Here is a 13,868-nt window from a genome sequence, read left to right as displayed (position 1 = left end):
TCTCTCCTTCCCTCTCCTGGCTGATAGAAGTTTCACCCTATCCTCTCTTCTGCCCAGCTATTGCCTGATGAGCTTTTATTGACAAGGCAGAGAATAAATGATAAGCATTGTGTGTAGAAACTTGAGACATACCTACACATCTCATCATGGAAGCTGTAGTATGTCGCAATATGTCCCATACTATATTCCTCTGTCTACACATCTTCTCTTGCAAATGTTCACTGCAATGAGTCTTGGTCTGGCTTGAGATCTCTGGCTTCTGTGACACCATCAGTATTGGATCTTCTTCCCTGTTGTTGCATTGTGTCATGGAGATCCTGCAGCTTTGGATCAGCAGGACTGGCCCTTTCAAGCATCCCGTCTATTTGCAGATGGTATAGATTTTGAACTGGCAACTCACAATAGGGTACTTCTCTCTGGGCTTGTGTCTCTACTTCCATCTCCATAATGGTCAAGTGTGGGCTGTGTGCCTGCCTCTCCCCTGGGATGCTGGAGCACCTTCAGCACTGCTGCTCAGGGAAGGCAGACTGAAATCTGAGATGGGAGGCTGTCCCAGCTGTGAGAAGCAGTGGGGGTTGGGACAAATGTGGTTCTCAATCTCCTGTGTACCCAGGCTGGGGACAGTAATGAGTTTGGAACAAGGGTATACAGGCCCACACTGCCCCTATACATCAGGTAGGAAGGGGATGGCTGAGCTTAGGATGGGGCTAAAAGTGAGTGCCAAAAGTAAGGAGGGACTGGAAAAGAGGCCTTTCTGGGAGATTTAGGTTCAGTTCTATATGACCAGCTCCCAACCTCCTTCTCCACAGTGATCGCTGATAAAGGAGATGTCCTGGCTTGTCCAAAATGTTTTATTATTATAGGGAATGTAATTGCATATGCCTTACTCAGTGAAAAGGGATTAAATACCTTTTGCAGAAAGGGATGCCCAGGAAAGAAGTTTATTGGCTAAACACTTGGGGCCTATCTAGATACTTCATTAGCATGGAGACCTCTAGGTTTTTATGCTACATGACAGGTTATCTTGGTCCTCTCAGTGGGGTATTGTGGTTATGTGTTCCAGGACAGATAGACCCTGGCTGGGAGCTGGTTCTAATGCCTGCCATTCTCAATTATAAAAATTCCTGGGATTTTTAAACCTGTTTCAACCTTACCAGGTCTTCTGTCTGGTGCCATGGTCTACTTGTCCTGCACTCCAGCTGCTCCACCTCTCTCTCTTCATCTGTTCACCACACGCTTTCACGTTGCGGTGGCTTCCTCTGCAGGCTGGCCACATGGCTGGTGGGCCTCTAGGTGACATTCTCTGTTCTTGCTGTGTGGACTGCCTGTCTGTCTTTCTCCTGTGCTGTACTATCTGGATTTGATTTGATTTGACTTGATTTGATTTTTATGAGACCTAGGCATAAAAAAGCTTTGGCCACCAAGGCTGGCATCTGGCTAAGATAAGCAGAGGACTCTTCTGACTGATAGAAGATACTACACTGTGTCCCTTTACTCATTGTCAGATGTCTCTATTCATAAAAGAGAAACCAAACATCTTGTTAATTGAAATAGTTATGAGTTGATATTTGTGACCTACTTCTTGTAGAAGCCCAGGTTTGATGATGGAGCTGTTTTATGTATCATGAAGACTATTGTCTGGAAAGTGCAGACTGCTGGGACTCTGTACTTGAAGATCCTTCCACTGGGTGCTTGGAGCTACCACCTGCCATTGTACATGGGAACCTGAGACTTTGGTTTGAGCCTCCGAGGCCTCACCCAGTGGTAGATCTGAATCTGGCCAGAGGAGTGGGTAGCTCATTAAAATCAAAACAACCTTCTTGGAGGAGTACCGCCTAAGCTGTATTTTCTCAGTGGCTTTTCTCCTGTTCTCTTTCCTCTTCTAAAACAGTGTCTCATGTAGCTCAGGCTGCCTTCAGACTTGCTGTGTAGCTAGAGATGACCTTGGACTCTAGAGATGACCTTGGACTTCTGATCCTTCTGTCTCTAGTAGAATTACAGGTGCTCACCACGGTTGTGACCCTGGGTCAGAGCCTTGTCCATGATACTGAGCTAAGTTCTCTAACAGGAATCTAAACCACACTTAGGGCACACCCTTCCTCTTGTTTTGTTTTGTTTTTGTGTTTTTTAGTATCTGTTTTTATTCTGTGTTAGTTGTGTGTGGTGTATCTAGCAGAATGTGGGTATGTGCATTGAAGTGCAGATGCCACTGGAACCCAAAGGCATTGAATCCCCTGGAGCTGCAGTTAGACAGTTGTGAGCTGCCCTGTGTAGGTGCTGGAAACTAAACTCCAGTCCTGTGGAAGAGCAACAAGTACTCTTAATTTCTAAATCATCTCTAGCTTGCTGTCTTGATTCTTCAGTTAAAGAATGTTTATCAACAGATACTGAGAAGGCTGAGGTGTGTTGTGTGTACCAGCATCTCCACTGAGCATGGTGGCCCTCTTGGAGGGAAAGGCTTCCAGGTTAGCTGTGCTGAGTTCTCTTTCTCTGTTGCTCTTTGTACCTTATATTTGCCTTCTTTGAAGTAAAGAGACAGAGTCTGAAGCTGTTTGGGAGGTTGGTTGCTCCTCATGTCCGTATGTATTTGGTACTGTTAAGTGCCATAAAGGGTTCCATGATCTTAAGACTCAGCTGACGAAGCTTATGGGCCCAGTCACTCTTGGTGACATATGACATGCAAGCTAAGAGTGGTTCTTATTGGGCTTCTTTCCATCCATCCATCCATCCACCATTCCATCCATCTATCCATCCATCCATCCAGTTTACATTCTGATCACGGCTGCCACCTCATGTTGTTCCTACCAACCCCCATTCTTACAAGCTTTAAGTGATTATGACAATGAAGATTAATGGTTCATGTTGTATGGACATTATATGATATTTAATTTCAGTGTTCATGAATGATTTTTATAACTTTAGTCAACTCATTGATTTTGTCAGCTTTCTGAGCCTGCTTCTACTCCTTACCCTTCTCATAGACTGTATTACTCTATAGAGACCAGGACCTGTTGTTGCCAGAGGTCACTGTCTTACTTGGGGAGAAGCACTAGTACCTTGAGGGGCTTCCCCCCAATCCTTCTACTTCTTGGTTCTGTGATGTGGCAAGAGTGGCCTCTACTTTCCCTGATCTGTTAGTTCCATCCTACCCAAGGAGTTTTTTACACCTGTATTTTCTTGAAGGAATTTTTACCTGCCATGCCTTTTCCTTGTCTAGTGAAGGGAGTTACTAACTGGAGCCATAATTAACATAATTAACACACAATTTCAGAAAGCTGTTCCACATTTGATGGAACAGTAACTGCTAGCAGCTTAATTTAATAAAGTAATTCAGGTAGTTAGCATTTAAAACTGATTACATGCAGATGTATTAGTAAGGACAAAGTGAACACCTATAATAAGATCAGCACTCTGAGGCTTGGCTGGAGGGTAGAGAGTTGAAGGCCATACTGGACTACAGAACGAGACCCTGTTAAGAAAAGATAATAGCAACTACTTAAAAGAGAGAAATAAGTTCGTTAAGCCTCTGTTCATTTGATATGATAATGTATATGCCTCAAATTTGAGTTTATAAGAGTATTTAGTTTTGTTTGTTGTACAAGCCATTCATCTGTGCAAGCAGTTTAATCATTTTTCTCATTATCCACTTTGTTAAAATTAGGGCAGTGTCACAGTCTGAACTATAGTTAAGCTAGTGTAGGTGCCCATTAATTACCAGGATGGAATAGAGGCGCTAGCTTTCTCGGTCTGTATGTGGTGTTCACACCATCATAAACCAGTTGTTTGAAATGATATTATTCAGAGACTTAGAACCATGGCATTTTGAAATAGCACAAGACTTGCTAAGTGTGGGAACATAGTTATTATTTCTATGGTTAAAAATGATGTGATGAGAATCAGGAGGTAGGTAGGCTTTCTCTGTAAATAGAGCTGGTTTTAGACTCATTCTGAGAAACCTTAGGGCTCTCCCTACATTCTTCACTGCTTGTGTGCAGTTCCTCACTGGGGAGGAACCTGTGTCCATGTGTGGCCCTTCCATCAGCTCTCACTGGCAGCTCACTAGTGGAGGGACTCTCACCATCATTAGGCCTGCTGTTTGGTGAGAGGATCTAAGTTTATGTTTCTTTGCTGTGTATGAGGCACAATTTGTCTTCAGACAGTGGTGCTCCAGCTGTGGGTCTTAGCTTCTTTGCCTTTCTGCGAATTTCCTTTTCTTCACAGCTTACTTTCATTTTTGGCTGATGAGATGTGGGAACTGGCATCAGGAAAGGGTGAAGGAGGCAGAATCATGAACCGGGGAAACAGATTCCAGAGACTGTCATGGAGGTGCAGATCTGCTGCATTGCACAGCAGCAAGCATTTTTATTCAGGCTTTGACCAATGGGGAATTACACGAGCTCTGGAGTAGCCAACCAGTGTGGGGAGGTGGTGGGCTGTCAGCCCCTGAGGGAACTTCCATAAAGATGGGAGAGCAGCCACTGCCCAGTTCCGTGTCACTTAGTGGACATGGGCAGTTACGCTGTTATAGCTGTGGGGAAGCCTCCATCACTGTCCACTGCACCCCACTCGCCATGAGACCTGAGGATCATACCACTTCTCCTTTCTTCTCTCTTTCTTCATTCTTATTTTTTGTTAGTCACACAGTTTGTACAGAGATTTAAAATAAACTTAGTTCATTATCAACTTCAGTGTGCTAATAGAAAATTCAGTACTTTTTTTTTTTTTTGTGGTGTGTAAGTACAAGCACGTGTTCACATGTCAGAGATTGCCGCTGGGTGTTTTCCGCTATCATTTCTCCTCAGTTTTTGAAACAGGATTTCCCAGTAAATCTGCAGCTTAATGTTGTTTGGCTTGACTGTCGGCCCCATGAGTCCCTGTGTTTCTCTTCCTCTTCCTCTACTGCGGGGGCTGGGTAGGAGGTGGAGAGTGGTCACAGGCTTGTGCTTCTGCTTCTAGCTTTTTTAAAATACATGGTACTGGAACCCAAGCTCAGGTCCTAATATTTACCCACTGAGCTGTCTCCCCAGCCCTCCCACTGTATAGATTTTCTAACATTTTAAACTTATAAACCCTACTTTACCTTGCCAAATAAAATTATAGCACATAATTAAAGAGGCAAGTTTAAATTCACTAAATAAACAAGACTTTAAGTCCTGATCTGTTACCTCACATTGTTTATCTGTCTGAGTGCTTAGATTTCTAAGCCTCTATGTAGTTCAAAATGTATACAAGGTTTTATAGCATGATGCTCAGGTGCCAGGCTGCATAGTGTGCTCGGCCAGCCTGCACTGGGCATTACAAATCTTGAGTACCAGGTAGTAATGGGTGCACGGTGCAGCTGCTCTGCCTTCTGCAGGGGATTCTGTTGAACACTTCATATGGGTTGCCGTGTCTTTACAGTAGTCCTAAAAGAGGATTATTTCCATTTTGCAGTGGACCTTTCCAGGGACTCAGCTGCCCTGATCACACAGTAACAGTCCATCATGCTGATGATGGTTCCCAGTGCGGAAGTACTGTTTTCTTCCCTTACTCCCCTCCCCTTTCCCCCTCTCTCTTCCTCTCTCTTCTTTTCCCTCCCCTTTCTTCACCCCTTCCCTTCTTCCCCCTTTTCCCTTCTTCCCTTTCCCTCTTTCCTCTTTCCCCATCTTCTCCCTTTCCCCTTCTGCCTCCACGTCCCCATCTTCCTCTTTTTCCTCTCTTCCTCTTCTTTCTCTTCTTCTCCTTCTGTCTATGTAGCCTTGGCTGACCTGAAACTTATTATGTAGTTCAGGTTGGCCTGAACTCAACAGTTATCCACCTGCCTCTGCCTCCCAATGCTTGGATTAAAGGTGAGTAACACCAAACCTAGTTTGAAATATTTTCTTGACAGTAACTGTTTGATAGGCTTGTTTGTTTTCAATACTAAAGTTTTGTGTTTTGAATATATAAAAAAATGTTCAGAACCCTGTCCTCATGGATTGTATTCCTCAGCCTGAACTTTGTTCCCAGGATGCCCTATCATTGACCATGTATGTGTTTGTTGTTTAGGTTGTAAATGTCTTAAAATCCTTATTATCAAGTCTTGATGACATAAAGAAGGAAAGAGAGGGTCTTGAGAATGACCTGAAGTCAGTGAATTTTGACATGACAAGCAAGTTTTTGACAGCTCTGGCCCAAGACGGCTTGATAAATGAGGAAGCCCTTTCTGTCACCGAGCTGGATCGGATCTATGGTGGTCTAACAACTAAAGTTCAAGAGTCTCTGAAGAAACAGGAGGGACTTTTAAAAAATATACAGGTAAAATTTTTTAATAGGCGGTATATGATAGCCTATGACCATTGAAAAATGTTAAAATGAAAGAATTCATAGAGTAGATCATGGTACATCTGTAGAGTTTACAAAAATAAAGGGTCTTTTCAGCTCAGACTAGCTTAGAACTCACTGTCACTGTGAGGCACAGGTGGGTCTCAAACTTGCCATCTTTGTGTGTTTTCCTCTCAAGTGCTAGTTTCAGAGCAGTGTGCACTCTGGATGGCCGAGCATCTCTAGGGTCCATTGTTGTGTGGACCTAAGTTCATTTCCCTGCACTAGAAGCAGAGCCACCTCTCTGACTCAGGTGCTGCATGCTCTGTTACTTCAGACAAGTGTTCTCCAAATCACTTGTAATGTTTCCTTTTTATTTTTCTTGGTATGTGTAGGGAAAAATCCAAATTAGTAGGAATCATCAATGCCTACAGAATTATCTGGCTAATCCGTAATTAGACATTAGCTATGCATTCACGCATTGGTAGTTTGTACTAACAGAACTTGAGACTTTGCCTTTTTATAGTGAGTGTGCAGAATTTTATAGTAGTATGAAGTGTTATAAAATAAACAGCTTTAATCTGGGTGTTTTTTTGTTACAGAGTGATAGGAGTTGGTAACTCACTGATTATGTTTTGATATCCATTGGATTTGTGATATTTTACATAAAAGTCAAAGCAGTATACTGGCATAAAAGAAATTCCAGATATTTCTTGTAAATTTGCATATCAGCAATCATGATTTCCTAATTGGAAAAGAGATCAGTACATTTGTTGTTATATTTTTGTTCTTTGAGATAGATGGTAGCCTTAGAGGCTCAATAGTTTTAGAGATCTGCTTGCCTCTGACTTCCCAGTGTGGGGATTAAAGTCAGTGCCACCACACTCATTCCTATTACAAATATTTTGATTGGTTATCAAGATGGCCCAGGGAATAGTCATGTTACTAATCTTAATGACCTGAGTTCCATCCCTGGAGCCCATGTGGTGGAAGGAGAGAACCAACTCTTGAAATTTGTGTTCTGACTTTCGGATGTGTACTGTGGCATATGCATACCTACATACATGTGGATGCAATAAAGAATGAAAAATTAAAAATATTTCAAGCTGAATTAAATTTATATATACATACATACATACATACATACATACATATATATATATATATGCTTTGTTTGTTTGTTTACAAAGGTCTCACACCAGGAATTCTCTAAAATGAAGCAGTCTAACAATGAGGCTAACTTGAGAGAAGAAGTTCTGAAGAACCTAGCAACTGCGTATGACAATTTTGTGGAGCTTGTAGCTAACTTGAAGGAGGGTACAAAGGTATGTGTGCACACATGAGAACTGGAGCTGATAAGTTCAGATGGGAAAAGAGCGTGGCTGCTGCTGGTATTTCCAAGTGATTGAGCTTGGTGCTTTTGACTTGTTTTTAGTGCCTTTTGCTTCTGTCGGGCTTGTGGAGGGAGAACTCAGCAGTCCTTTGAATAGAGAGCACTGTGAAGCCTTGGGGTGGTGACAGTGCTGGAGTTCACTGGGGCTCAATGCTTTGTTCAAGCAGATGACCTGAGGGATTCTCCGAGAGCCTGCAATGGAGTTAGTGCACAGGTTTTATGCAGCATGAGGCTGGGTTCAGAGCATCACTTATTAGCTGGTTTTTGTCTAAGGATTGGGAACATGTTCACAGTTATAAAACTTTAATTACGTCTTATTGTTTAGTGTTATTATCTGCAAACATCCTATGAGTTTTATTTTCCTTCCCAATCTTAGGACATATTTAGCACTAAGCTTCTTGATTGATTGATTGTATGAATGCTTCTCGTGTGAATGATTTCAGCTTATAGTTTCAGCAGCATTGATTCAAATTATTGTTAGATTGTGTTTTTCCTAGATTAAAATTGCTTTTACTTATTGTTTGTATTTGTTCTTTGCTTATAGTTTTACAATGAGCTGACTGAAATCCTGGTCAGGTTCCAGAACAAATGCAGTGACATAGTGTTCGCACGGAAGACAGAAAGAGATGAGCTTTTGAAGTGAGTTTGTTTTGTGCATCAGATGGTACTTGGAGCTGTGTCCTTGTGTTTGCTGAGCTGGGTGGTGCTGATGCAGCAGGTGCCCTTCTGAGTATTTCAGAGTCATAGGGCATCTTAGTCTGGGATGAAAGAATGAAAAGGAGCAGAAACGGAGGCTGAGGAAGTACAGTGTAGGGTACAGAGGGGAAAAGGCTCAGGTGTATTAACCTGCGGAAGATAGTGAGCTGTTCAGAAGATGGCACAGCCCCTTTTGCAGGAGCCACTGTGAAAGCAGGGCCTGTAAGGGAGGACTGACATAGAAAGCAACCTAGAGAAAGTTGTTCACACAGAGATACTGTGTTTATGATGTGAACAACGGGACAGGATTTATGAACTGTTGACTAACACCTTAAGGGGGAGAAATTCATACCTGGTACTGGACTTTTCATTTGATAACCAGAACTCTATTCCTTGTGTAGAGAAACCTCAATTGCGCTAATACACACACACACACACACACCCACACACACACCCATATATATATATATATATATATATATATATATATATATATATATATATATACTTATGCATATATATCTGTGTATGTATATATATACACACAAATGCATATATATGTACATATACACCCAAGTATATAAGCACACACATATGCATACATGTATATATATATGCACTCACATATAGATATACATCTTCATATATTTATATACATATTTAGAAAACATATAAAATTGTATGTTTCTGGATGACTTTTTCGAATATCCCTAGTATTTGGTTGTCCCTTCCCTAAGCCTTTCTCTGCCTCACCCTCCCTCCCTTTGTCCTCCCTCCTTCTATCTCCCCTTCTTCTCCTTTCCTTTGTCATGTCACCTGAGTTCTATTATCCATACTTCCCTTTAGATCTTTCTTCTCTCTTCCCCCAGTGGCCCCTTTCTAGTTTCCTGCCTTGTGCAGGTATTCCAAGTGAACACGCAAATCTAAAATGAGCGAGAACATTCACCAATGTTCTTTCTGGATCTGGGTGACCACAGTCAGTATAATTAATTGTCCAATTATGACCATTTGCCTTCAGATTTCCTACTTTCACTGTTAATTCGAATGTTTTAATTAAAGGCAGAGCATTTGAAAGAATTGATTTTGCTGTTATTTTAGTTTCTTTTCACAGGTGTTTAAAACACTAGTGTCAGAGGCGTTGGGTGGAGCCGCTGTGGCGGTTTACTTTCCGTGTTGTACATTATTAAGCTGTGACTTAAGAGCCTTGATTTATATCACTAGTAAGATATAAATGATGAAATTCTCATTTGCCCATGAATATGTTAATTACTGGAGTTTATTAAAGGGAAGTCTTATGTTAAGCCTTTGTAGTATATGTATATATTTTAGATCTTTGAAAGTCTGACCTTTAGGATATTACTGACTACACACTCTCCATTTATAAGTAGTGTTTACTTACATTAAGCCCTTACAATGATCTCTCTCATTGAAGAATATACCTCTGACATGTTTTTCACCTGGGGCCCTTTTTGAGAGTGAAAGTGGGGGTGGCAGGTGAGAGGGTGGCTGTGATAAGGGTGACTGTGGCTTCAGGTCTGCTGGTCCTATTGCAGCTATTGATTGGGCTCCAAGAAGCTGATGGCCACCGAGTGTCACTGAGTGTAGACCTTGTGGTTTAGTGAGACTTTTGAAGTTAATTCCAATTTACTGAACAGACTTTGGATTTGAAGAGACTTTAAATCTGTCTCTTAATACTTCTGTGTTTTGCTGTCTTTTCAGTTATGTATCTTTTGTGAATTGACCCAAGAGACAGAGTACCTCAGAAACAGAGTACCCTAGTGACAGTACCTCAGTGACAGAGTACTTCAGTAACAGAACTCGAGTGATAGAGTACCCTAGTGACACAGTGTCCTAGTGACACAGTACCTCAGTGACCAAGTACTTCAGTGACAGAGTACCCTGGTGACATTGTTAAAGTATCTTTGTATATAAAATAACTCAGTGCCACGTCTTTAGATAACAGGTTAAGAATTGTTCTAGGGGGCTGGAGAGATGACTCAGCTGTTAGGAGCACTGACTGCTCTTCCAGAGGTCCTGAGTTCAATTCCCAGCAACCACATGGTGGCTCACAACCATCTGTACTGAGATCTGGTGCCCTCTTCTGGTGTGCCCTTATCTGGTGTACACTGAAGGCTACTTGTACTCATATAAATTAAAATTAAAAAAAAAAAAAAGAATTGTTCTAGGAATTTACATACTGATTTGCATAATTAGCTCCCATCTTTGTTTTATTTCTTTATTTGTTTGAGAGAGGGTTTCTACTACTTAGCCAGGGCTACCCCCAGACTGCTCTTTTTGGCCTCTATCTTCCTGGTTCTGGGATTTATTATGTTTGGACACTGATGTCATATCATGATTGAAATGTTAGTCACATGACTGAATGGGTAGTAGTTTTTTTGTTTTGAAATTACCTCTTATTAGACAAGAAGCAGTCTTCTAAGAGGGCTGTTTGCCTAGTTAATACATTCCATATTTGAGGTGTAACTAGGATGAAATATCAACTCTCTTTGCTAGATTTTAGAAATGTTAGGCTATAACTTTGTTTTGCTGCAAGAGTAAAGACTTACTTTTTAGGCAAACTGAAAAACACATTCTAGAATACTGTCATTATTTGGAGGTACTTTTCACTTCATTTATGAAGAAAAACAAAAAGAGTGACCCAGGTGTTCTTCATGGTGTCAATCTAACACCCTGTCTTTCACAAGGGATCTGCAGCAGAGCATTGCCAGAGAGCCCAGCGCTCCTTCAATCCCTCCCCCAGCCTACCAGTCCTCCCCGGCCGGGGGCCATGCAACAGCTCCTCCAACTCCAGCTCCAAGAACCATGCCGGTGAGTAGGCCAGGTCTTCTGCAGCTGGTCAGCTCTGAAGGCTGCAGTGAGGAAAGTGGTGGTCCCCACCTCTGACCAGGCCCAACCTTTTGATGCCTCATGAATCCTCTTGCATGATGGCTGTGAATTGTAGATGAGAATAAACAATTCAATCTGGCATGAACCTTGATTTGAATTTGGTTCGCAAAAACAGCCATAGGAGATCTTTCTTTCAGGTGGGGAATTTTGAATCTGACTGGGTATTCTTTAGGTTCTAGTGGCCAGCTTGATTGTTTGGTGACATGCTAAGGGTTGCTATGTGGAAGGCTGGCACTGTTCATCTAGCAGCTTCAGATGGTTCTGTGGATGCATAGGAGATAAAGTAGTGTTAACAGTTATCACTGAATTTTACTGCTTCACACATGACTGAGAGTTTTAAAAGTTTTCACAGATTTGAAGATGTTTGTAAAAAGAATTTGGGGCCTGACAGAAGGTCCAGTAATGTGTCTGTTGGTGGAGGCAGCATGTAACTAGATGCCAGCACCAGGAAGAACTGTAGGTCTCCAGATTTGGAGAGAGCCTTCTACTCAGCCGCATTCTAGCGTAGTAAGCTGGTGTCTATGAGTGGCAGGTGGAGGAGTGTTTGGTTGAACTTCACATGGCTCAGTTTTCCACTCTTTGAGACCCACATTTCACATTCTGTCACTGCTTGTCTGTCTTCCAGCCTGCTAAGCCCCAGCCTCCAGCCCGGCCTCCACCTCCTGTGCTTCCTGCAAACAGAGTTCCTCCTGCTGCTGCAGCTGCTGCCCCTGCAGGGGTGGGGACTACTGCAGCAGCACCACCACAGACCCCTGGCTCTGCTCCCCCACCACAGGCTCAGGGACCGCCATATCCTACCTATCCAGGATATCCCGGGTAAGGCAGTGACACCCTGTGTCACCAAGGATTGAGTAATTTCTAGCTGTGATTAATCTTTAATAGCAGGTTTGTCCCTTCTCTCAACACAGGTTTTATGAATTAGCCACATTGTCAGCTTGACCAGAAATTAAAGATCATGTTTAATCATGTATAATCACTTGTTTGAGTAGCAAGATAGCTATTTACTAAGTTTCTAGAATATATATTTTTATTTTTGCATCTTGCATTTATATAAATATATCTCTTCCATTTGAAATTCAGTGTATGTTTTATGGCTGCCCTTGTTTATGTGACACAAAGACAGTAAGGCCTTGTTTATATATTGGTGCTTGAAATCTCAGTATCTAATAAACTGATGAATAGAAACTTAGACAGTTATGGGATACTTTGGAAGGTTAGCCTTGTTTGGAGGGTTTGTTCATTTGTTTATCCACCTGTCCGTCCATCCATCCATCCATCCATCCATCCATTGGTTCAGTCCTGGAAGAACAACCAGTTTTTTAAACTACTATGCTATCTCTCTAGCTCCAAATAGGAACATATTTAGAGGACAGATTGCCTCATTAAAATGAACTGTGTCTATTTTTATTCTTCCTTTAGTAGTTGGATTCTAATAGTAATAACATTATCATTTTCTGGGTAGCATTAAAGTGTGATATTCTTTTTAATTAATGGTAGGAATGCTTTTTCTCTGTGTATCTTGAATCAAGACCTTTGCCTCACTCTCCGTTCCCAGAAGAATGGAAATGGAGGACAGTGGCTGCTGTTGAGAACTGATTAAAGTACTGACTGTGTGACCACTCCCTAGGGTCTGGTTTACCAACTCAGTGTTTTGTTTTCTTGTCACCATCAGGTATTGCCAAATGCCCATGCCCATGGGCTACAACCCCTACACATATGGCCAGTACAGTATGCCGTACACACCGGTGTATCACCAGAGCCCCGGACAGGCTCCGTACCCAGGACCCCAGCAGCCTGCCTACCCCTTCCCTCAGCCCCCGCAGCAGTCATACTACCCACAGCAGTAATGCTGCCCCTGCGGCTGCTCAGATCGGAGCGACAGGACAGCACTGCCACCATGCTCTAAGCCACGCTGTGGCCACTCGAGAATATCTCACTCTCCTGATGGATGGCTGTGGATGATTTCTGTCTGTGGCTAGAAGCTGAAGGCTGGGCCCCACCTCCACATTTGATCGCACTCGTGAGATTCTGCTGCTGCAGTATAAACGCTAGCTATGACAGCATAAGACGCTGAAAATGAGAAATTAAACTGCAAGTGAAACATTTGAAATTAGCATACTTTGTAAGATGCGGTTGGGACAAAGATGGCTTAAGTACGGATATTTAAGGAAAAAGTTTTCTTTCTCTTTTGGTTTATTGATTTAGTTTAATTTCTATTCTATTTTGCATAATCAAGGCATTGTAAATCTTATAATTTAAAAATAAATTACTTACGAACAGTTGTCATTGTTATGTTTTGTCATTGATTCTCATTGCTGTCTGGTTCCTTTCTGGTATTAGCCTCTCCTTTGTATGTTCACAGGTCCCATGTACTGTGTTGGATGCATGATGAGAGCAGGTTGGCAGGCAGGTGAGGGCCGCTCTGCGAGAGCCCGTGCTTCTCCTCATGTGCTCATTAGCCAGCGCGTTTTGACATTTATTTTTAAAAGTCCTATAATGTGGAAGGTACACACGATTGTTACCAAAGATTCTTCAAATAAATATAAAATTTAAAAAGTATGTATTTAATGTTTTATTGTTAGATTTTCCA

The 13,868-nt window shown here is 42.0% G+C and overlaps 1 protein-coding gene across 2 annotated transcripts in view; it reads left to right on the top strand.

Moving 5' to 3' along the window:
• Nucleotides 1-13,564, top strand: part of PDCD6IP (programmed cell death 6 interacting protein) — a 52,827-nt gene extending 39,263 nt beyond the window's left edge. For both annotated transcript variants that reach the window (XM_080934606.1, XM_080934605.1), the window contains exons 13-18: nucleotides 6,028-6,276; nucleotides 7,473-7,607; nucleotides 8,220-8,314; nucleotides 11,077-11,200; nucleotides 11,904-12,094; nucleotides 12,951-13,564. In XM_080934606.1, coding sequence (XP_080790732.1) covers nucleotides 6,028-6,276; nucleotides 7,473-7,607; nucleotides 8,220-8,314; nucleotides 11,077-11,200; nucleotides 11,904-12,094; nucleotides 12,951-13,125 — 969 coding nt within the window. In that variant the 3' untranslated portion in view covers nucleotides 13,126-13,564. The remainder of the gene's footprint in view (nucleotides 1-6,027; nucleotides 6,277-7,472; nucleotides 7,608-8,219; nucleotides 8,315-11,076; nucleotides 11,201-11,903; nucleotides 12,095-12,950) is intronic.
• The last annotated feature ends 304 nt before the right edge of the window (nucleotides 13,565-13,868 follow it).

Source organism: Micromys minutus, assembly GCF_963924665.1.
Source record: "Micromys minutus genome assembly, chromosome: 21".
NCBI lineage: Eukaryota > Metazoa > Chordata > Mammalia > Rodentia > Muridae > Micromys > Micromys minutus.
The sequence above is the reverse complement of the archived record's forward strand: the minus strand, read 5'-3'. Positions and strand labels throughout refer to the sequence as shown.